Source organism: Tursiops truncatus, chromosome 7, assembly GCF_011762595.2.
Source record: "Tursiops truncatus isolate mTurTru1 chromosome 7, mTurTru1.mat.Y, whole genome shotgun sequence".
Taxonomy (NCBI): Eukaryota; Metazoa; Chordata; class Mammalia; order Artiodactyla; family Delphinidae; genus Tursiops; species Tursiops truncatus.
In genome coordinates this window covers 110,831,626-110,855,239 of record NC_047040.1, presented here as the reverse complement: position 1 = coordinate 110,855,239, position 23,614 = coordinate 110,831,626, and the positions used below count along the sequence as shown (strand labels likewise).

Sequence of the window (23,614 nt, the reverse complement as noted above, 5' to 3'; positions counted from 1 at the left end):
GGAGCAGAATCTCCTGGGAGTTAGCAAACCACTTTGTTAAGGGCTCTTGACTGAGAACAGTGGGTCTCAGGCTTTGAGCTCTGCACCAGGTCACCTGAAGTCACACAGCCTGCTGGGCCCACCCCGGAGTTTCTGATTCAGCAGGTCTGGGGAGGGGCAAGAAACTGCGTCTCTGACAAGTTCCCAAGGGATACTGCTGGTCTAGGGACCCACTTTGAGAACCACTCTTCTCCAGGGCTCTAGGGCAGCACAGAGTAGACTCCCCTGCGGCATTCTCTCCTCACTGGAAGAACCACTGCTTTTCCTTTTAAGTGGAGACAGAAGATTGTTTGGGTGCTGTTCATCAGAGGTAAAGGGGCCCTGGCCAATCTTTTGTCTAGAATCCAGAATTCTTAGCTGTGTTGCTGTCTAAAAGTTCTAAATTATTAGAATCTCATAATGGATCAGACAGCTGGCTTGTCTTCCTACATAAAAATTAAATATCCAAAATCAAGACTGATTTTGTGTTGACCCGGCCGTGTCATTTATTCACCCGAAGATGCTTGCGGAGCACAGGACCACACCCTTTAATGCTTTCATGTACGTTAACGGCATGTGAACCTTCCAAGGGCCTTGCTTATATGAAAGGAGTTTGAGCGCATCTCGAAGGACAGATGACTAGCTCTGCCCCCTGGCCGTTTGCAGACCAGCACTGGGCCTGGGTGTCCTGACTGCAGTCCTGGGGTGGTCCTCCCACTGCCACCTGCACTCACTCTCCTGTGAATGGTCTCCTACTTCCTTCATTTACGCAAACACCTCCTCTGTCCCAGACCCTGTGCTGGAAGCTAGATATTAGATGATGATAAAAATATTGGCAGACTCATGTTGAAACTTGCTTTCCTTTCCTCCCAGGCTGCAGGTTTGCTAGATAAGCAACCATTTTATGAGCTGCTGAGACCTCAACTGGGACTGGCTAAGAGAGAGCCAAGAAAAGTAGTAACTCTTACAAAGAATCTGCTTTATTCCCTCAAAGAGATGATTGATTTTTAAATTCTCCTAGAAGAAGGTGTGGGAGAGAGACAGACTCTGTATCTCTTAAGACATATACTATATATTATTTACAGATTAAATTATAGGAGGTCTGGGATTTGCTTTAAAATAATGCAGCACTGAAAGAAATCAAGGATCTAAGTATGGAGAGATATTCCACAGATTGGAGGACGCAACAGAGTAAAGATGTCAGTTACCTCCAAATCAATACATGGGTTTGACACAATTTCTACCAAAATCCCAGCAAGGTTTTTTTGTAACTATAGACAAGATTATTCTAATGTTTATAGAGAAAGGCAAAGGAACAAGAATAGCTAAAATAATCTAAAAAAGAGGAATAAAGAGGAACCACTCCACCAAATTTCAAGAATTATTATACAACTATAGAAAACAAGGTTGTGTGATATTGGAGAAGAACAAACAAGTAAATTAATGGATCAGAATAGAGAATAAAGAAATAGTGCCAAACAAGTATAACCGAACAATTTTTAAAACAGCTTTTTTGGGATATAAACCACATACCATACAACTCACCCATGTAAAGTACAAAATGCAAATTGTTTTGTATGTTATTAATTTTTAAAATTGTGATAAAATGTGTTTTAAAATTTGCCATTTTATATGTATAATTCAGTGGCATTATTTTCACAAGGTATGCAACCATCACCACTATATATGGCCAAATTTTTTCATCACTCCCTGTTCCATTAAGCAATAACTCCCTGTTCCCCTCTCCTCACTCTGTAATCATTAAGCAGTAACTCCCTGTTCCCCTCTCCCTACAGCCCCTGGTAACCACTAATCTATTTTCTGTCCCTAAGAATTTGCCTATTCTAGGTACCTTATGTAAATGGGATCATACAATATGTGTCCTTCAGTGTCTGCCTCATTTCACTTAGCATAGTGTTTTCAAGGTTCATCTATGTTGTACTGTGTATCAGAACATCATTCCTTTTTATGACTGAATAATATTTCATTGTATGTAAATACCACATTTTGTTTTTCCGTTTATCTGTTTGATGGACATTTGGGTTATTTCCACCTTTTGGCTATTATGAGTAATGCTGCCATGAACATTGGTGTACTAATATCTGTTTGAGTCCCTGATTTCAATTCTTTTGGGTACATACCTAGAAGTGTAATTGCTAGATCATATGGTAATTCTATGTTTTGCTTTTTGAGGACCTGCCAAACTCTTTTCCACAGCAGCTGCCTTGTATATCTTTTCTGAAGAAATGTCTACCCAAGACATTTGCCCATTTTTTAATGAGTTTGTTGTAGTTGCTGTTGTTCTTGAATTGTAGGAGTTCTTTATATATTTCTAGATATTAGTCCCTTATCGGATATATGATTTGCAAATATTTTCTCCCATTCAGTGGGCTGCCTTCTCATTTCCTTGAAAGTATCCTATGATGCACAAAACTTTAAGATTTTGACGTAGTCCAGTTTACCTATTTTTTTTTCTTTTGTTGCCTGTGCTTTTGGTGTCATATACAAGAAATAATTTCCACATCCAATGTCATAAAACGTTTCCCCTGTTTTCTTCAAAGAGCCTTACAGTTTTAGCTCTTATGTTTAGGTCTTTGATCCATTCTGAGTTAATTTTTGTATACGGCATTAGGTAAGGACCTAACTTCATTATTTCGCATGTGGATATTCAGTTTCCCAACACTATTTATTGAAAAGACTGTCTTTTCCCCCACTGACTATCTTGGCACCTTTGTCAAAAATCAACTGACCATTTATGTGAGGGTTTATTTCTGGGGTCTCTATTTATTCGATTAGACCAATAGAATATATGTCTATCCTTGTGCCAGTATCACACTGTTTTGATAACTGTGGCTTTGTAGCAAGTTTTGAAGTCAGGTAATGTGAGCCCTCCTGCTTAGTCTTTTCATGATAATTTTGAATATTCAGGGTTCCTTGAGACTCCATATGAATTTTAGAATAAGTTTTTCTATTTCTGTAAAAATGCCATTGGGATTTTGATAGGGATTGCATTGAATCTGTAGATTGCTTTGAGTATTATTGTCATCTCAACAATCTTAAATCTATTAACGCATGAACATGGGATGTCTTTCCATTTATTTAGGTTTTCTTTTTATATCTTTCAGCAATGTTGGAATTTTCAGTGTACAAATCTTTTGCCTCCTTGGTTAAAGTTATTCCTAAGTATTTTATTATTTTCAATGCTACTGTAATGGAATATAAAATATTTCTGTTTTCAAATTGTTCATTGCAAGTATATAGAAATAAAACTGATTTTTTTGTGTTGATTTATATCCCCCAACTTTGCTGGATTTATTTATAAACTCTAACAATCTATTGTGGATCTTCAGAGTTTTCTACATATAAGATTGTGTCATCTACAAACAGAAATAATTTTACTTTTTCCTTTCCAAGTTGGATGACTCTTATTTCTTTTTCTTGCCTAATTGGCCAGAACTTCCAATACTGTGTTGAATAGAAGCGGTGAAAGCAGGCATCCTTGTCTTTTCCCTAATCTCAAGGAAAAAGCTTTCAGTTTCTCATCATTAAGTATGATGTTAGCTGTGAGTTTTTCATATATGGCCTTTATCATATTGGGGACATTCCCTTCTATTCCTAGTCTGTGTGTTTTTATCATGAAATAGTGTCGAATTTTGTCAATGCTCTCTCTGCATCAACTGAGATGATCATGTAGGGTTTTTTCCCTTCGTTCTATTACTGTTGTATATTACATTGAATGATTTTCATATGTTGAACCATTCTTGTATTTCAGAAATAAATCCTAATCAGTCAAGATATATAATCCTTTTAATATGCTGTTGAATTCACTTTACTAGTAGTTTACTGGTACACTAATCCTCTGTTTAGAATTTTTGCATGTATATTTATGAAAGATATTTGTCTTCAGTTTTCTTTTTTTAATAGTGTTTTGTCTGGCTTTAATGAGTTAGGAACTATTTCTTCCTCTTCAGTATTTTGGAAGGTGTGAGAAAGATTAATGTTAATTGTTATTTAAATGTTTGGTAGAATTCACTAGTGAAGCCATCAAATCTTGGGCTTTTCTCTGTTGGGAAGTTTGTGATTCAATTTCCCTGGTAATTATAGGTCTATTCAGATTTTCTATTTCTTCTTGAGTCAGTTTTAGTACATGTGTTTTTCTAAGAATTTACTCATATAATCTAGTTTATCTAATTTGTTGGTGTATAACAGTTCAGTTGTTAGTATTTTCTTATAATTCTTTTTATTTCTGTAAAATTGATAGTAATGTCCCCACTTGGCTAACTGATATTTGACAAAAGTACAGAAGCAATTCAGTAGAGGAAAGTTTTTTTTTAGAAATAGTGCTGGAACAACTGGACATCCATAGGCAATAAAAATGAACCTTGACCTAAATCTCACATTTTATACAAAAAAACTCAAAATGAATCATAGGTTTAAGTGTAAAAGGTTTTAGAGGAAAAAACATAAATAAAAATCTTTTGGAACTAAGATTTGGTGAAGAGTTCTTAGATGTGACTCCAAACGCATCACCCATAAAAGGAAAATTTGATAAATTGAACTTCATCAAAATTTAAAATTTTGCTCTGTGAAATCCTTGTTAAGAGGATGAAAAGATAAGCAACAGACTGAGAGACAATACATGCAAACCACATATCTGAGAAAGGACTCATATCTAGAATATACACAGAACTTTCACCACGTATCTGACAGAGGACTCATATCTAGAATATATACGGAACTTTCAAATCTCAACATCAAAACAATGAACAATAGAAATAGAAAATTGGCAAAAAACATGAAGACATACCTCACCAGAGAAGATATATGAATGGCAAATAGGCACATGAAAAGATGTTCCACAGCACCTGCCTTTTGGGAAATGCAAATTAAGACCAAGATGCAATATTATTATACGCCTATCAGAATGTCTAAAGTATAAAATAGCGACAATACCAGATGCTGGTCAGGATGCTGAGAAACTGAATCTTTCATACATTGTGGTGCGAATGTGAAATGGCACATCCACTCTGGAAAACAGTTTGGCAGTTCCTTAAAAAACTAAACATTCAACTGTCATATGACTCAGCAGTTGCACTCCTGGGCAATCACATTTATCCCAGAGAAATGAAAACTTATGTCCACCCAAAAAACTGTGCATAAAAGTTCCTCGTAGCTTTATTTGTGACAGCCTAAAATTGGAAACCACCCGGATGTCCTTCAATGGGTGAATGTTTAAAAAAATGTGCACATTTATTACATGGAATACTACTAAGCAATAAAAAGGAATGAAGTAAAAATACAAGCAACCACTTGGATGGATCTCAAGGGCATTTGCCTGAGTGAAAAAAGTCAACCTCAAAAGCTTACATACTGATTGCCGTGGAGGTTACACAAATCTACACAGGTGATAAAATGACATAGAACCATTTACATGTCTTGTACCAAGGGCAGTTTTCTGGAGTCATATGAAATATAATCATTGGGGAAAACTAGGTGAAGGGGACACAGGACCTCTCTGCAGTAGAGTCAGAACACCCTATACTGTATAGTTATTTCAAAATAAAAAGATTTTTTAATGCCTTAGAGGAAAAGGTATGACAGACAACTTTCAATAGACTATAGTCTGTTTTAGATATGTGCTATGGTTACACTTTTTTAGAAAAGAGTCCTCATCTTGGGACTTCCCTGGTGGCGCAGTGGTTAAAGAATCCGCCTGCCAATGCAGGGGACACGGGTTTGATCCCTGGTCCAGGGAGATCCCACATGCTGCGGAACAACTTATCCTGTGCGCCACAACTACTGAGCCTGCGCTCTAGAGCCCGTGGGCCACAACTGCTGAAGCTCGCGCACCTAGAGCCTGTGCTCTGCAACAAGAGAAGTCACTGCAATGAGAAGACCGTGCACTGCAATGAAGAGTAGCCCCTGCTCGCTGCAACTAGAGAAAGCCGCGCACAGCAACGAAGACCCAAGCAACGCAGCCAAAAATAAAATTTAAAAAAAATTTTTTTAAAGAGACAAGACATGCCACAAACAGGGAGATTACACTTGTGGCACAGATGGGTATCCAGAATAGATAAAGTGTATATAGGGAATATATACACTTATAGGGAATAGGGAAAGTGTATTATATAAACTATACATACATAGAAATATATTTTTACATTAATGATTATATTAAAAATAAACACTCAGTAGACACTTCACATTAAAGGAAATACAGATAATCCATAAACATAGAAGATAAGATGTTCAACACATTAGTAAGCAGGAATTTTAAATTAAAACTACACTAAGATCCCATTTCATACCTATCGGCCTGTCAAAAATGAAACTGACAATGGCCATCCCAAGAGTTGGGAGGATGTAGAGTTGGAAACATTCCTACACACTGTCTGAAGTCTAAGTTGATAGGATAGCTTAGGGGACAGTTTGGCATACCCAGGACCCAGGGATGCCATACCTAGGTGTCTATACCCAGGAGCATGAATTCACTCCACGGGTAATGGTTGCATCCAAGAGGGCGAAAATCTTAGCTATTACAATGGTTTGTGATCCTCCAAAGAGCAACAGGACTTTAAAATATATAGTATATTCGTGGTATTAAAATTTCATTGGGGTCAATAGGAAAACAATGTATAAAAGGCTCTTTGGGCGGGGGTAATAATGAAAAAGAGGTTGGGAAACTCTGGGAGAAAGTCTGCGATCCATGCCCAGGCGGTACGTGGATGTGTCTGCAGCACCATCATTTGTACCAGCAACAGCATGGGAAACACCCGATGTTCTGCAGCAGTGCAGTGCACCTGCAAAGCTGCAAATACTCACAAAATGCAAGACTGTGCGTCAGGGAGACTGAATCATCACAACTACATGAGCTGTTGAGTAAAAAAGCCAGTCAGAGAAGAAAAGTTACTGGATGGTTCTGTTTATATGAGGTCAAACCATGCAAAACTCAACAGAAATAAATGCTAAAACAAAGACAGCCTGTATAATTTATAGAAAGCTTGAAATATTGGATATCGCTAAAGGAAAGAGAGGGGAATGGGATTGGAGTAGGATATACAGGAGGTTGAATTCTAAGATTCTGGAATTTTCTAAAACATGATGATAAGTGCCACAGGTGTTCATTTTATTAATTTTCAAACAATATTTGCATGTATATACTGTATATTTCTTTGGAGATATATACATATATGTTTAATAAGAAGTTGTTAGCATTTTTAAGGGCCTTATGCCATGTATGAGGTATGGTAAAGTATACTATGTATACCTGACACACTGGTAAGTGGTTTTGAATTGAAATCAACGGGAGGGGACTCGAGTGTCATGCCACGGCACATAGTTGTGTGTCCTTGTTTACTGAGCTGGTGGGGACCGAATGGTAGGTGATTTACAGTGATGTGTGAAAGTCGACCAGTGCACTTTTTCAACCAGACTGTGTTTTTGTAACAAGAATGGTGTGAGAACCTGGCTCCCAGACCCTCTCCCTCCTCTTACAGAAGGAGCGTTTATCCCGGAAAGGCTCGTCTCCTTCTGCGCATGTCCCCTCCCTTGCTGCCCTTTAGCAGTTGCTCTCTCTCTCCTTCCAGCCCTCCCTGATGGAGCTCTGGACACGGCGCTCCGTGCGGATGAGGCAGGCAGTGAGGAGGACCTGTACGAGGACGTGCACAGCTCCAGCCACCACTACAGCCACCCTGGAGGGGGCGGCGAGCAGCTGGCCATCAACGAGGTAGGGTCAGGGCTGCATGGGTGAAGGGATGGGGCTGGAACGCACGACCTGGCCATCGGGGCGACTTCAGCACGCTCATGCAGGCCTGGATGTCCACAGTCTGTGTTCCAAGCAGATGACAGTGGCACCGGCGTGCACTCCACACAGGTTCAGCCTGTGGCTCTCACTTTAGAATGTGGTGTCCACGAGCAGAGCTTGTCAAATCCAGGACCCTCCCCTCTGCCCTCAAGGGGCCTAGAAGGAAACCAAAATAGCAGGTGTGGTACCCAGGACCTGTGATGTAACACTGTCCTGGATGGAAGAAGCTCTGCTTGGCAGGAAGGAGGCCAGGGCTTAGCCCCTGACCTCTCAACCAGTTGCCTGGGCAGGACCTGGGCAAGGCACGTGATTTCTTCCCTATTGACTCCAAGAGCTTAAAGAGTATTGCTGTTGCTATGACAACTGTGTAGTATATGTTACCACTTTTTACTGTTCCTACCTAAGCAGAAGAAATCAGTACGAAACTTTATGTAGGCAAAACTGGTCCCCATGCCAAGTCCTCCTTTTGTATTCTCCAAGGAAGGAGAAATTTCGAGACCTGGACACTCCTCTGTTTTTCTCACTCATACTTCTATTTTCTCCCCATCTTCTTTTTCACTTAATTTGGAGAAGGCTGTTGAACATAATGTGGTAGGTAACTGGCACAAGCACATGTCCATAACAGCACCACATTCTGCTCTTGGCCATGATAAAAATGTATTTCTGCTTCACTAAAATGAATCAGACCACCCACGATCTTGCAGAAGATTTTCCCCTCACGAGGAGATCAGTGTACAAACAGTTAGCTTCTGACATTTCTGGAGCCCTTCGGGAGTGTGGTGTCCTCACTACCTACCTGACAGTCACCAGTGCACCAGCGCTTCCCACAGGCCCGGCTCTGAATGATGATTTAAAGTAGCCATTAAATAATGATTTCATCAAAATCCATGATGCATAAGGAATAAGCATCCAAATAAGTTGGTTTTTCCAATATATGAAGCCTTTCTTTAAGTGCTTCTCATAAACTATTTTGAATGGAAGGGGCTCCAAAATGATGTCATCTTAGTAGAATTCACAGAGAATAGTTTGCTTTTTCTTGAAGATTCAGCCGCCCTCAGTCTTGGGGCCCAGCCACGGTGGGAGGCCATGTGGGGCAGGGGGAGAGTCTCTCACACCTGGATGAGAGCTCCTCCCTGCCAGCGACCAGGTGTGGAGATCTGAGCAAGTAGTGCTCTGAGTGCTGAGCTGTAAAATAGGATGACCGTACAGTTACAGGAGGATGAACAAACGCAAGTAACGTGGCACGCAGTGGGCGGTCAACCTCCAATGACGCAGATGGTAATGAGGAAGGAATAGTAACATAAAGCTTTCTGTGTGGGGTTATCTGATTGGCCATCAGTGCTGCGTCGTTAGAGCTCTCGTGTCTACTTTTTATAGCTGTTCATCTCCTACCTAGTGGTGGAATCTGGTCCATCACATCATGCTGCTGGTGGGGAGGTGCCTTTTTGGCCCTTAAAAATGTGTCCATTCTAAGGTCTTTGGATGACGAAAGCCAAGAGCCAGGAGTGCTCTAGAAGAACAAGTAGGCTCTGGCCAAGGGCAATGAAGGCAATTGAGACCATGAATTGTATAGGACCTATTTTAGCTGCTTAGAGAATTTGTTTCCTGTTTGGTTCAAAGGTCCTGCCTGGTATTTGAGGTTACTGAGTGGACAGCGTGGTGGTGGTGTACCTGTGTTTAGAGCCCTCAGTGCTCCCAGGGTGCTGGTCTTCCCTGGACCCTGGGCAAGCACCCAGGGTGGGGTGAGGATGCAGCATGCCACGGAGGAGGACGGCCGGGCCAGGCAGCAGAGCCCCTCCAGTGATACAAGGCTGACATGGGGCAGGGGCTGGGCTGCTGGCTAGTGGAGGACCTGCTGCAGGTCATTCCCGTCTCGGGCCTCTGTTTCCTCCGTGTGGGGTGAATAAGGCCCCTGGGCCCCACTGGCATGTAGGAGAGTCACCGTGCCCATGTGTACTGGGTACCCGGGAAAGGCTGTATTCGTTACGATTCCTGGGCAGCATTAAATAGATTCACCTTATCAGGAACTCCAGAGAGACATAAGAGGTGATTCTCCGATGACAGGCTGGTTCCCCCAGCCTTGCGAGATCAGCACATCCTGCTCTGCATCCCCGGCCCCTCTGGCATGCACAGCTCTTGCGTGTGAGGCAAGAAGGCTTACTGGTGGTCAGTGTGGGTTTCAGGCTTGGAGATGATAGAAGCAACACGTGTCAGAGAGAAGTCCACACTAAATAGCATCTGGCTTGCTCTAAACTCACACGTGCACTTGTATTTTCTAAGAATACGTTGGTGTCATGTTCTAAATTGGGACACTGTCTAGTTCCTGGTGACCTAAGGAGGGATCACTCTTCAATTTCCTAAGCAGGAGGCAACCGAAACCAGCTGGCCTGAAGAGCAGGCGATGCAGGGGGGGCAGCGAAGCCCTTTTGTGTCCTGGGTACATGAGGAGCGTGTGTGTGTGACCACGTGAAGATCTGAGTGTGAGGTGTGCGTGTGTGTGTTGCATGCATGTGACACACATTTACTGAGTGTTTAGTGTGTGTCAGGCAGTGTCTCAGGTCTGGGACAGAGCTGTGCAGAGGACATCGTCCTGCCTTCCAGGAGCTGACCGCTGGGGTGACGGCAGGCACTGCACGTCTGTGGGCACCTGGCCTCGTCTGCATGTGCCCCAATGGAAGGAGATGTCTTGTTCATCCTGTATCCCTTGCCCCTAACTTGTGCCTCGTGCCTTGTGACTGTCCAGTTCCTGCAGCATGAGTTAACGTCAGGGCCCAGAAGTGTCCCCTCTCCTTTCAGTATTGTCCCCGCCAGATGCCCGTGACCCGGGCCCAGGCCTGGGCCTGTCTGCCCAATTCCTCACCCCCCTCCCACCCTCTCCCTGCCTCCCACAGCTCCGGCCATGCTCTGCTGAGCTGGCGTCACCCCTGAGGTCAGGCCTGAGGACATTCTTAGCCCAGGGATTTTTTTTCTGAAGAGTTGAGGGCTGAAAGTAGGCAGTGTCTTTGGAAGACATTGTTCTTGTTTCTTTTTAACCTCCCCACCCAAAGTTGTGAGATGGGACCGGCCCCCAGCCAGGAGGCCTGGGGTCTCCTGGTGCTCAGCCACCGCCCTGCAGATTGCAGTCTCCCCTCCGGGCCAGGCCAAGCTGTGCTGGAGGACGGCAGGCGTGTGGAGCTGGGCTTCCCCTCAGCTCTGCCCACTTGCTGCACGGAGCTGAGGGCCTTCGAATGTCCAGCTCCCCTCCAAACACCTGTGTGTAGACCTGCTCCAGGAGGGCAAGGGGGCGCTGAGGGCAGCTCCTGGATCATCCTGCGGAGAGAAGATGACACCCAGACTAGAGGGCAGACAGACATAAAGCTTGTTCTCCAACCTGGGGCTTAAAGCGTAAAGGAGCTTTGCCGGTAACTCGGCCAGCACAGCAGGTGGGAAGCCGGACTGGCCCGGGCCCCCAGGCCGTGGGGTCACCAAGGACAGAAGACAGTCTGGCCATCCACCTACTCCCAGCACTTCTTGGTGGAGCATTTAGAGAACACCGCAGGATGCGAGGCTGGCTTGCGACCACCCCTTCCTGGAGGCAGTCTGACCCTCCATCCAGGAGTTTCTGCCTTCCCTGGTGCCTGTGACCCTGGCTATCTGTCCCCACACCTGACTTAGCTCTTGCACCCCCTCCCCGGCCCCAGGGAGGAGCCCAGTACTGGTCAGGGCTCCAGACCCCTCACGCGCGCCCTGAGCTGGGTGACAAACGGACGTAGGTCTCCGAGAGACGGGGCAGGAGCAGCTCGAGACCCCAGCGCCAGACCTGCAAGTGCCCATGGCCAGCAGCCCAGAGCAGCCTTCCTCTTCCCTCACCCTCCTGAAGCCATGTCCCTAGGTCACCCCCTCCACGGCAGTCCTGCCCCTCCCAGACCTACACACTCACCCAGCTAGCCTGGCGGGCCAGGCCCTGCTGCCTCTTCTACTCCTCCCTGGCTTGGATCCTCTCAGCCTGAATCTTTCAAGGGCCTACGCCTTTGTTTCCAAGCTTTTTTGGCTTTGTTTTTGGTCATGAAATACACACACAAATACTGTTGCTACTATCTTCCCTGCCGTACACCCAGATCACCGGGATCTGAAGGCTGGGTGCCCCGGGGTGGGGCAGAAGCCACCTCTCAGTCCTCCATCCCGGCCCAGGTTCAAGGTTCTTCTGCCACTTAACGTCTCCCAGGCTGCTCAGCTGCACAGGGGACACAAGCGTCATCCCAGAGCTGAGCCGTGGCTGAAGTCCTGAAGCTCGCCCCCGAGGCCAGGCAGCAGCAGGAAGGTCCTGCAGACCCACAGCGCTCAGTGCTGCGCTGACCAGTGGCTTCCTGGAACCACCCTGACTGGTGGCCTGAGGTCACACAGCCCACCGTGCCCGCCTTCCTGGGTGTCCGATGGCTCTGCAACCACAGGGGCACAATGACTCAAGTCAGGGGTCCGAGCCACACCCCACCAGAGGCGTCACACAGTCTTACCAGTGCTGGGATTTGGGGCAATAGGGAGTCCCCACAATCCTTGTGAGAGCTTGAAGGGAGAAAATCTTGAGCCAGTCATTTGAAGAACTGGGCAGGAAAAGAAGACTCTTTCCCCCAACTAGACAGATAGGCCCAGTTGAACCTTCCGATCTGAGGGGGGCAGACAGCCTCTCTGGACACATCCCAACCCTCCTCTGCCACACACACAGGTACCCACCTGCGCACATACATCCCGGCGTCCACTTGCACTCTTCAGCAGGATGGTGACGTCCACAGGCACCATCGTCTCTACTCACTCGCGTGTAGAGCTGGCACACACACAGGGAACCTGAACATACAGCCACCCACAAGGGAACACCCAGCCTCTGCACGTAATCCCTCCATGGGCTTCTCCTGCCCCAGGAGCCTCAGAGCTGAGCATGGAGCCTGGAAACCTCTGCCCACTTCTGAGCTGCTTTTCAGTCTCCTCGGCCCCCTCAGCTGCTGCCTCCTGACCCATCAGAGGGGCTCGGTGACCGTGACAGAGCTCCTCACTGTGGATGGAATGACAGGCTTGCTCATGAGCTCTGAGCCCTGCAAGGTTAAGGTTGCAAGCTCTGTCTGGGAGGCAGTAGAAACCCCCGGGTACCTGACATAGGGTTTTTTTCAAAAGCTGCTGAACCACGTGCAGAAGAATGAAATTGGACCCTCAAAAATCAACTCAAAATGGGATTAAAGACTCAAATGTAAGACCTGAAACCATTAACCTACTAGAAGAAAACAGGGGAAAAAGCTTCTTGGCATTGTTCTGGGCCATGATTTTTGTATATGACACATTTGAAAAGCACAGGCAGCAAAAGCAAAAATAGACAAGTGGGATTGCATCAAACTAAAAAGCTTTGCACAGTAAAAGAAACCATCAACAGAGTGAAAAGGCAACCTATGGGGTGGGAAAATATATTTGCAAACCGTATATCTGATAAAAGGTTAATATCCGAAATCTCTAAGGCACTCACAACTCAATAGAAAAAAAAAAAAGAACCCAAAAAACAAACCAGAAATAATAATAGTAATAACCCAATTAAAAAATGGGCAAAGAGACCTGAATAGACATCTCTTAAAAGAAAATGCCCAACGTTACTGGACATTCAAATATCAGGGAAAGGCAAACCAAAACCATAATGAGACATTACCTCACACCTTACAATGGCTATTATTAAAAAGACAAAAGATAAGTGCTCTTGAGGATGCGGGAAGAGAAACCCTTACACACCGTTGCTGGGAATGTAAACTGGTGCAACCACTTTGGACAACAGTGTGGAAGTTCTGCAGAAAGTTTAAAATAGAACTATTATACGCTCCAGCAATCCCATTTCTGGATGTATATCCAAAGGAAATGAAATCAGGATCTTGAAGAGATATTTGCACTCCCCTGTTCACTGCAGCATTATTCACAATAGTCAAGATATGGAAACACCTAAGTGTCCGTCAGCGGATGAATGGATGAAGGAAAATGTGGTATATATATTATTCAGCCTTAAAAAAGAAGGAAATCCTGCCCTTTGCAACAAGGTGGATGAACCTAGAGGACATTATGCTAAGTGACACAGAAAGACAAAGACTGCATGATTGCACTTATATGTGTAATCTAAAAGTCAAACTCACAGAATCTGAAAGTAGACTGGCTGCCAGGGGCTGGGGGAGAGAGAAATGGGAAGATGTTGGTCAAAGAGTACAAAGTTTTAATTACGCAAGATGAATAAGTTCTGGGGATCTCATGTACAGGATGGTGAGTATTGTTAACAGTACTGTATTGTACTTAAAATTTGCTGAGTGGTTAGTTCTTAAAGTGTTCTCACCACACAGACAAAACGGTAACTCTGTGAGGAGATGGAAATGGTAATCCAGCCACCACGGTGGCTTGATTGTGGTGGTCATTTTACAGTGTATATCAAGTCGTACGCCTTAAATATATACAATTTTTGTCAATCATACCTCAGTGAAACTGGGGAGGGAGGGTTAGCGGCTGAAGAAGCCAGTTACTTTCCCATAGGAACAAAATGCCGCTCTGATGGGCAAGGTCAGTAGGAGAGGTTCTGAGTCAGGGCCTTTCTGGAGCATCTCAACACGGATCCGCCCGTCTGTCCAGAGTTCAAATTCCTGGACGAGTTTATGACAGAGCAAATCGACCTTTCAGAGCCGCATTTACTCATCTGTGCTGTCGGGGCCAAGGGCAGCCCTTGGTGTTAGGACTCAGAACCCCTGGCCCCCGGCACCCTAAGCGCCACCGTGGTCATCTATGCGCCTGGCCCGCGCGGAGCCAGGACCGCGGAGACCCCTCGGGTGGAGGCGCCCCGGGCCGAACGCGGCGCACGCGGGAGCCGCCCGGCCCGGCCCCGGCCCCGCCCCCAGCCCCCCCCCCCCCGCCGGCGGCCGGGTCGCTGGGCCGGGTCTTGGGGGACGCGGCGCGCGCGGCGAGGGAGAAGCCCCGGCCCGGGGAGCGCGGCGGCTCCGCCCCCGCTCTGGGCGCTCCGGCAGCCCCGCGGCCGCCCTGTCGCGGCGGGATCCCCGGGCGCGCGGAGCCGGGAGGCTGGGCGCCATGGCCAGGGCCCCGCAGTCCCGGCGCCGCCCAGCGCCGCCCGGGAGCGTCCTGCGCGCCCTCCTGCGCTGCAACCTGCCCCCCGGCGCCCAGCGCGTGGTGGTCTTCGCCGTGCTGGCGCTGCTTGTGCTCATCAATGTCGTGCTGATATTCCTGCTGGCCTTCCGCTGACCGCCGGGGTGAGTGGCGCCGGTGTGGGCCCCCTCCGCCGCTGCGCGTCTTTCCTGCCGCCCGGCTCCGGCTGTGGCCGCCCCAGCCCCCAGCTGCCCAAGGCGGGTACCCGAGAGCCCTGCACCTCCCCACGAGGGGAGGCCTACACCTCAAACCCGTGCGCTGGGGCCCGTCTGTGTGCGCGTCCCCCGGGGCACGGCCGGGTGGGTGACTTAGGGGCGCGGTGACACATGTGCCATGGGGTCCTTAATGTCTGTCTCGTGTGTGTGTGTGTGTGTGTGTGTGTGTGTGTGTGTGTGTGAGACTGAGGGGGCAGATGCCGCTGTGGCCGCAGCTGTCTGGTTGTCAGGGAACCTCGCACATGTGACCACCGTGTGAGCGGATCTGGACATGCCTTTCTGTGCGGGTTGAGAGATGTCTGAGGATGAGTGGGCTCCTCTGCTTATGTTGCCTGCAGTTGCTTTTCCCACTTTAGGTGTTAGATAAGTGGTCTCAGTCAGCGTGCCCCCCACTGCAGGCAGGCCGCCCCCCACCCTGCCCCTTGCAGGTGGGCACCCCTGGGCTGCGTGTGCGGGGGCCCGTGGGATCTGCGTTGTGTTCCCTGACTGTCGGCATGGACTCCTCCACCAGCGTGCATGTGTGAGACAGCTGGGAGGTGGGGCAGGGTGGGGAGGGTGGGGGCGCTTTGAGGCAGAGCCTGGCTTTCCCAGCCCTGTCAAACTCTCAGAGGCACAAAAGGGGATCCAGCACCCTGTCCCTGGCTTGTCTTCGTCCTGAAATTGCCCCCCGCCGTCCGGGACAGTCCCCCACCTGCCTCCACATAAACACCCCATACCTCAGAGCCAGCATATGCTCCCCACTGCCAGGCCAGGAGGGAGCCCGGAACCCTCGCCCCTGGGCCTGCCCAGCCTGAGTTTTGGCATCAGTGCAGCTGCACCTCAGACAGAGTGCCAGGAAGGGCCTCTGTCCAGAAGCCCACCCAGCACTGGCCCTGGCAGCCTCCAGGCTGTCCTGAAAGCGGAATGTGTCTCTGACCTCTTGGAGCTGCATCTTGTCTTAGTGACGTCACATAAACGGTTAATGTCATAGCTGTGCCTTGTCTGAGCACCTCCTATTTGTGGATCTACACGGGAGACTGGTGACCCAGGTACAGCACACTGTTACTCTGGGTTCTGATGGGGACCGAGGCACAGGGATATCAGGGGAGTTGCTCATGGCTGTGTGTCTATCAAGTCCCCTGTGCCCAGCAAGTCACTGGGACAAGGAAGTGACAAAGGTCACCCTACCCTACCCCCTGCCATCAAGGGCTTCTAGGTGACGGGTCAGGATGGGTATGGGGGCTTGTCCATAAGGGCGTAAGGAAGCCTGCCCCTTTGCCCCACACCTGGAGCCCTTCCCAAAGCTGAGCAGGAGACCACCTGCGGAGGACCCGCACCTCTCCGCAAAGGCTGGCGGGATAAAGCGGGAGCAGGCAGGAGGCACTGGGCCATGCGAGCGGGGATTCTGCTCAGGGCTCATTTGAGGGAAGGTGGGGACGGGGAGATGCCTGACCTGATTAATATCATGTGGGACTAACCTGGGACGGGAACTGGTCAGAAGCTGGGCTGTGTGGGGTGTGTCTGCAGTGCTTCCTCCCTGCCTGGGCTCTAGCAGTGGGGACTACCTCCACGCTGTCCTGGAGACTAGCGTGTGCAGCTCGTGTGACCTGAGGATGGACGGCATCCGCTTGCGATCTAGCAGATTGTTCTCAAGAGATCAGAGTGTAGCATCCCATTAGCCAGCCTGTGAATGTGCACTGGCAGGTGCGTGCCGGAACAGGGAGTCTCAGAACACCCATTTCCCCAGGATCAAAACTACAAAGCTTAATAAACCAGACGTTTTGTTCCCTGCCAGATTCAAACCTCAGGTTACGAAAGCAGCTCCAGGGGTGAACCCTCCCCAGTCTCCGTAACTCATCACTCAGAATGTACAGGCCTTCCCAAATAGTCTCCATCCTGATGGGCCAAGTCACCCTTGGTCACTGTCCCTGTACGGGAATGTTCACCTGCAGCCACGTCCTCATTGGCTCAACTGCACCACCTTTGAGCCACTCTGCTTCCTCTTGGTCTAGGGCCAGATCCTCTGAGGGCTGGATGGCAGCCTGCTTGTGCCCGTGTGCCGGCTGTGGGCCGCCCAGCCTGATGCCTGCTCCCGGGCTGCAGCTGGCCAGCTCTTCTCACGTGGCCTCACTGAATCCTCTGGTCTCATCCTGGCCGCACTGCAGCCCGGAGGTTTCTCCCTGCAGAAGAGGACAAGCCTGTAGTAGGTCTTCTTAGCTGGGATGAGTACAGTGGTTTCTTGAGGAGGCCTGCAGCCCCCAGGATTAGCCCAGTGCTGTCTGCCCAGGGTGGGCCCCCCTGGGTGGGCCACGGGAATCTGCAGCCCTTGAACAGCTGCTGCTGTGAGGATGGGTGTACACATAAGCTGTGGATTATTCTGAAGAGTGGTTTCACTGGGGTTTGGAGCAGGTTTAAACCCAAGAAAACATGAAGAACCTCATGGTGGTTTGTGAGCGTGCTTTCTCAGGCCCTACCCTGGAGGAAGGGCCCAGCCTGAGTGTGCTCCAGTACCCAAGCACCCCCTGCTTCTCACCCTGTCCCTTTGGGGTGCCGTGGAGACAAGTGACCCCCCGCTGGGCAGCAGCTCAGAGGAGGAAACAGCACAGAGGCCGTGTCTGGTGATGCCCCAAGGCCTTGACTGCTTAGCCAAAGAGCCAGCTCAGGTCTGTGACAGTCAGAGCCAACACCTGGTCCCAGTAGCGAGGGGCACGACCCTCACCTCCTGGGCAGCCCCCAGCCCACTGCTCAGGAGGTGGGCTGCCCGAAGCTCACAGAGCCACTCGTCATTCACGGAGTAGACACTCAGCCCACATTACATGAGCAGGGAGGAGTCAGCCCAGTGCAAAACGGAGCTCTGAGCACAAGGGCTGCCTGGGAGGGGAGCGTCCCTCCTAATGCGATTTCTGATCATGCGGGAGGGAGGAACCACGCCAGTCATTTCCGGAGAGAGAAATTAATATAGAGAATTGTCAGCCAGGTGTAAAGTGGGTGACTCAGTCATGAAGTGCTCAGGAACAGCCCTGAGGTTTCTGTGACAGAGGTGGCAACTGCGAGATGTTCCTTCCTCTCTAGAGCTGGGGAATGAAGGAACTAGACTGGAGTAATTAAAACTGAGAATTCTGTGAGCTGGAGGCCTAGAACTCTGAGGAGGGGGGCTGCTCAGCTGGTGCCGAGGGGGCCGAGACTGGCTCTGCAGGCGTTCAAAAAACACTGCAGACCGGATCCAGCTACTGCAGTGGCTGGGCACCAGCAGACCTGGGGAAGCGGTGTTTGCTGCTAATCAGGTGGTAGACTGCAGGTCCACAAGAAGCCACTAGGAAGGAGCAAGCCCCCTCCCTCTCCAGTTCTCAGGTCCCCTCTGATGCCACAGGGGACGGCCGGCACAAGCAGAGATGCAGCCGGCAGTGCCCCAGGCCAGCATCACGGAGCACAGCAGAGACACGGGGGAAGCTGAGAGGCAATAGTTTAATCACGGCCCCGGGGGGACGGGAAGAAGGTGTGCCCTGTGTGCAGGAGGGGGCAGCATGCTCGCCCTCAGATTCTGTGGCTCCCCAGGATTCTAGCAGTCAAGGATCAAGTTCACCGCCAGTCTAGACATGCCCTGGGCACAGCCCTGCCTCCCGAAGAGCGGCTGGCTCAGAGGGAGCCTCCGTCCGCCCCTCTGTACCACGAGTCAGGATCCCCCCTTCCCAGGGGTGGGAGACAGAGGGCAGGAACACCCTCACCCCTGTGACCTGCCCTCCCTGGTTCTCTCCACAGCTCATCAGTGATGGCAGTGTGGTCTGTGCTGAAGCACTCTGGGACCATGTCACCATGGATGACCAGGAACTGGGCTTCAACGCCGGGGACGTCATCGAAGTAATGGATGCCACCAACAGAGAGTGGTGGTGGGGCCGGGTCGCTGACGGCGAGGGCTGGTTTCCAGCAAGCTTTGTGCGGGTACGCACTGGCCCGAGCTTCTCCTAGCCCCGTAAAGAGGCAGCTGGCTCTGCTCAGCAGTGCAAGCCTGAAACTGCTCTGGGGTCTGGGGTGCTGTGTGTGGACCTCCCACTCATAGCTGCGCTGGGACTGCAGGCTGGGGGCTGGGTGGGCGGGTGGGTGTCGGGAAGCCCAGCCTGGGAATCGAGACACAGCCTTCCTCCTGCGCCACCACCAACTCCATCCCTGCCCCTGCCCCTCCCTCCAGGAGTCCTCAGCGGCCAGTGAAGAACGGGTCAGAAAAGTGGTCCCCTCCGGGCGCGGGGGGGTCTGTGTGTTAGAGTACAGCCGCCACAGCCAGCTGGGCTTCCCAGGCATCTGCAAAGCGCTGTGCAGACCATCTGCGCGGGGCATCTCAGTTCTAACTTTCACAACAGTCCTGGGATCTGGGAGCCATCGCTATGCCTGAGGAAACTGAGGCAGGGACAAGCTAAGTCTTTAACCCAAGAGATCGCGGGAGCGAACCCAGACCTAAGGCAGCCTTTGGTCTCCAGGGAAGGAATCCAGGCGCAGGCTCCAAACCAGGCAGAGGGCCGTGGGGAGGGGAGTGCTTCTCCTGCCCCAGACCTCCCGGAGGAACAGCGCTCTCTGCACCCGGGGCCTTTCCTAGTTACAGCCCCAGAGCTGGCAAGGCCACATCACCCGTCTGCTTCCTTCACAGCCCCTAGAGGGCCCAGTATGAGCAGGCGCTGGTTCAGAGGCCCTGCAGTGAGCGTGTGCCCGGTTCCGAGCACTATGCCTCGCAGAGCCGAATGTAAGGGGGAGGCCGGGGAACGGGGCGCCTTCGGACCTGGCGTCTCCTGTCCTTGCGGGCACTGTGCGGGTGACGGAGCGGCTTCCTGCCCCTGCGGTCCCGGGGGACGCTGACCGGCCGCGTTGCCTGCAGCTGCGGGTGAACCAGGACGAGCCAGCGGACGACGCGGCGCTGGGGACCGGGCACGGCGGGGCCGGGCACGGCGGGGCTGAGGCGCAGAGCAGCAAGGACCAGATGCGGACCAACGTCATCAACGAGATCCTCAGCACCGAGCGGGACTACATCAAGCACCTGCGCGACATCTGCGAGGTGAGGCTCGCGGGCTGGCGGGGCCGGGGGTGGAGGGGACCCGGAGGTGAGCCTGACCGCCCGCGCCCCCAGGGCTACCTCAGGCAGTGTCGCAAGCGCGTGGACATGTTCAGCGAGGAGCAGCTGCGAACCATCTTCGGGAACATCGAGGACATCTACCGGTGCCAGAAGGCCTTCGTGAAGGCGCTGGAGCAGAAGTTCAACCGGGAGCGGCCACACCTGAGCGAGCTGGGCGCCTGCTTCCTGGAACACGTGAGCAGCCCGCCCTGGGACCCCGCCCCCGAGGCCCTCACCCTGTGCGGTAGCCCCTGAACCCCCCATCTCTGCTGGGGGCTCTGCCCTGCCCCACCATCCCTGGCCCCGACCGCTGTCACCCTTCCACTCTGCTTTGGAAGTTTCTCTGCTTCTGGGGGTCCGGGTGGGGTGAGGTGGGCAAACCAAGCTGGAGAAGGCTCCTTGGAGCAGGCAGGCCTAGGCTTTGGCCCCGGAAAGGATCTGCTTGGGACAGAGGTGGGCTGGGCCACCTGCTGAACACCCTAAGGGCTGTTCTAGCGAATTCTGGGATTCCTCTCACAGTAAGCACACTGGAATTGAGGTTGAATTAGTTCTTACTTCCACTCTAAATGCCAGTTGACATTTTAGCCAAGGTTCATTGGACTCATCTGGGCTAGGTGGACTCCTTGTTTTCATCCCTCTCCTGTGGCAGTCATGTGGGGCTGAGCAGAGGATGCCTAGCTCAGCCCATCAAGGACAACCTGGGCTCCTTTCCGACTGCTAGCAGTGGGGGGTTGGGGAGGCCCTTCCACCCCTCTCCAGTGGCAGGAGGAAAGCTGAGGAGGGTGACCTCAGAAGCAGGTGGTGGGTCTGGGTACATGAGTGAGTGTGGGAATTTGGGTCCTGTATTATTCATCAGGCAGAGTTGTGACAAGGGAATGGGAAACGGCATGTCTAACAGGCACGCTATCAGCATTACCCAGTGGGACCATCACAGCAGCCTGCCAGGCAGCCAGCTACCCTCCTTTTCCACCTAAGTCCACGAAGTCCTAGGTCAGACCTAGGTCTCCCTCTGGCTCCAGGTAGATGAAAGTTACACACAAAAGCAGGCACAGTGAGTCTCCCGTACAACACACGCAACGTGGATACATCTCTCTCACATGGTGTTGAGTAAAGTTTGACAGCGGCTGTGTTCAGATGTGAGGCCAGAGCTTTGTGAGGAAGCAGCAAAACACTGGGCTGAGGAGGAAGACAGCCCGGGAGGCACAGCCGTCGGGGTCTCTCTTAATCTCCCTCTCTCGCCTTTTGGGCCGTGATATCCCTTCCTTATTAGTATCATTGATTTCACCCAGAAACCTGGCGTACTGTCAAAATATCTGCTGAGGGCCCTGCAGAGAAAGCTAGGTGGCGACAGGCAAGCGCATGCCTGAGTTTTCTGGGGTCTTTCACGTCCCTGGGCACGATTCTGCGTGGCTTGTGCCCAAAGACGTAGGTAGACAGAGCCTGGGCTCCCTGAGCTGCCTCCCGCCCCCGCCCCCACACTGCCCATGGCCTGGTGGGGTCAGGAGGCAGCCGTCCTCACCTCCAGCTGTGCCCACAGCAAGCGGATTTCCAGATCTACTCAGAGTACTGCAACAACCACCCCAACGCCTGCGTGGAGCTCTCGCGCCTCGCCAAGCTCAGCAAGTACGTGTACTTCTTCGAGGCCTGCCGGCTGCTGCAGAAGATGATCGACATCTCCCTGGACGGCTTCCTGCTGACACCTGTGCAGAAGATCTGCAAGTACCCTCTGCAGCTGGCTGAGCTGCTCAAGTACACGCACCCCCAGCACAGGTAGGAGGGTGCTGGGGGAGGTTTGTTGAGGCTTTTAGTGTGCTGGGCACTACTGCGGGCACTGGGGTGACAGCACAGACTGAAACGTACAACAATTCCAGCCTTCGTGAGCTGTCCTTGCAGTGAGGGGCTGGGCTGAATAAAGTTGAATAGGATATTAAGTTCTGCTCTGTGCCTCTTTTATGGAGAAGATGGGGGTATGCACTTGATGGGTGGAGAAATGGCCCAAGGGCACAGCCCCAGAGGGATCTCGTAAGCCCTCTTCCACCTCTGTTCCGCCCCAGGGATTTCAAGGACGTGGAAGCTGCCTTACATGCCATGAAGAATGTGGCCCAGCTCATCAACGAACGGAAACGGAGACTTGAAAACATCGACAAGATCGCTCAGTGGCAGAGCTCCATAGAGGACTGGGAGGTGAGGGCCCAACACCCCCAGAAAATGCCGTGGGGCTTGGCCTTGGCTTTAAAACCATGCTTGCCCCTGAGAAACCTAGGAGGGCGCTGAAGCAGGGGGCCATGCTCCTAGGAGCCAGCAAACAGGAGCTAGTGTCAGGAGGGAGAGCTGGGGCTCTGCAGGGCCAGCCCGGCCCGTGTCCGAGCCCCAGGCCTTGAGCGCTGCTCCCGGAGCAGGCCTGCTGGCCTCCTTCCTGGTGAAGAGCTCAGGGCACGTGTAAAATGCCACATGCTCCTCTCAGGGTGCAGCCAGCCAGCCTCTGGGGACAGGCTGGGCCCCCAAGTTCGAGTTAACTTCGGGGGCTCCCAACAGAAGGGGCCAGGCTTGCCACAGTGTGACCAGAGACGGATTGCCACCGGTCGGAGGAGCCTCCTGGTTCCGTTTTCCTGGCATACACAATCCCCTCACGTGGGCCAGTCTCGTCTTCTAAGGCAGCACGGATGCCTGAACTAACGGCGACGGTCCTGTCCTGTTCTCTCCAACCCCGCCCACCAACCGTAAAATCTGTGAAAAAACAAGATTCCTAGGCCCCATCCTAGAAATACGGAATTAGACTCCCTGAGAGGGGGGCTGAGTGTTTGATTTGTGTTTTGTTTTGGGTGCCTGGCTTTTGCTTTCCTGATGATTGGTTCTGAGGCCCAGCCCTGACCAAGGACCCTCACAAACTCACTTATCCCAAACTGAATGGCTGCCAATAGCGCCTGGCTGTGGTTTGCATTTTCCTGGAGGAACTGGGCGCAGTAGGGCTTCATCTGAAAGTGTGAAGTCTGATGATAGGAATTCAGGTACTAAGTAACACTGAGCCAGAGGAAAACCTCCGAAACCCCCTTTAAAAGACAGGCCTCGGAAGTGACTTCCAGCCAGGTCTAATTGTTCTCTAGAGCCACACTGTCCAATCAAAGCACGGTGTGAGCCACATAGGGAATTTTGTATGTGTTAGGATCTACCTTAAAAATGAAAAAAAGGGGCTTCCCTGGTGGCGCAGTGGTTGAGAGTCCACCTGCCGATGCAGGGGATGCAGGTTCGTGCCCCGGTCCAGGAGGGTCCCACATGCTGTGGAGCGGCTGGGCCCGTGAGCCATGGCCGCTGAGCCTGCGCGTCCGGAGCCTGTGCTCCGCAGCAGGAGAGGCC

At 50.9% G+C, this 23,614-nt stretch overlaps 1 protein-coding gene across 1 annotated transcript in view; it reads left to right on the top strand.

Moving 5' to 3' along the window:
• The window catches only part of LOC101323231 (uncharacterized), a 250,157-nt gene that overhangs the window by 221,482 nt on the left and 5,061 nt on the right, over nt 1-23,614 (top strand). Inside the window, 6 exon segments of the mRNA XM_019931812.3 lie at nt 7,605-7,744; nt 18,922-19,101; nt 20,027-20,203; nt 20,276-20,455; nt 21,798-22,030; nt 22,315-22,444. Of these exon segments, the coding sequence (XP_019787371.2) occupies nt 7,605-7,744; nt 18,922-19,101; nt 20,027-20,203; nt 20,276-20,455; nt 21,798-22,030; nt 22,315-22,444 (1,040 nt within the window).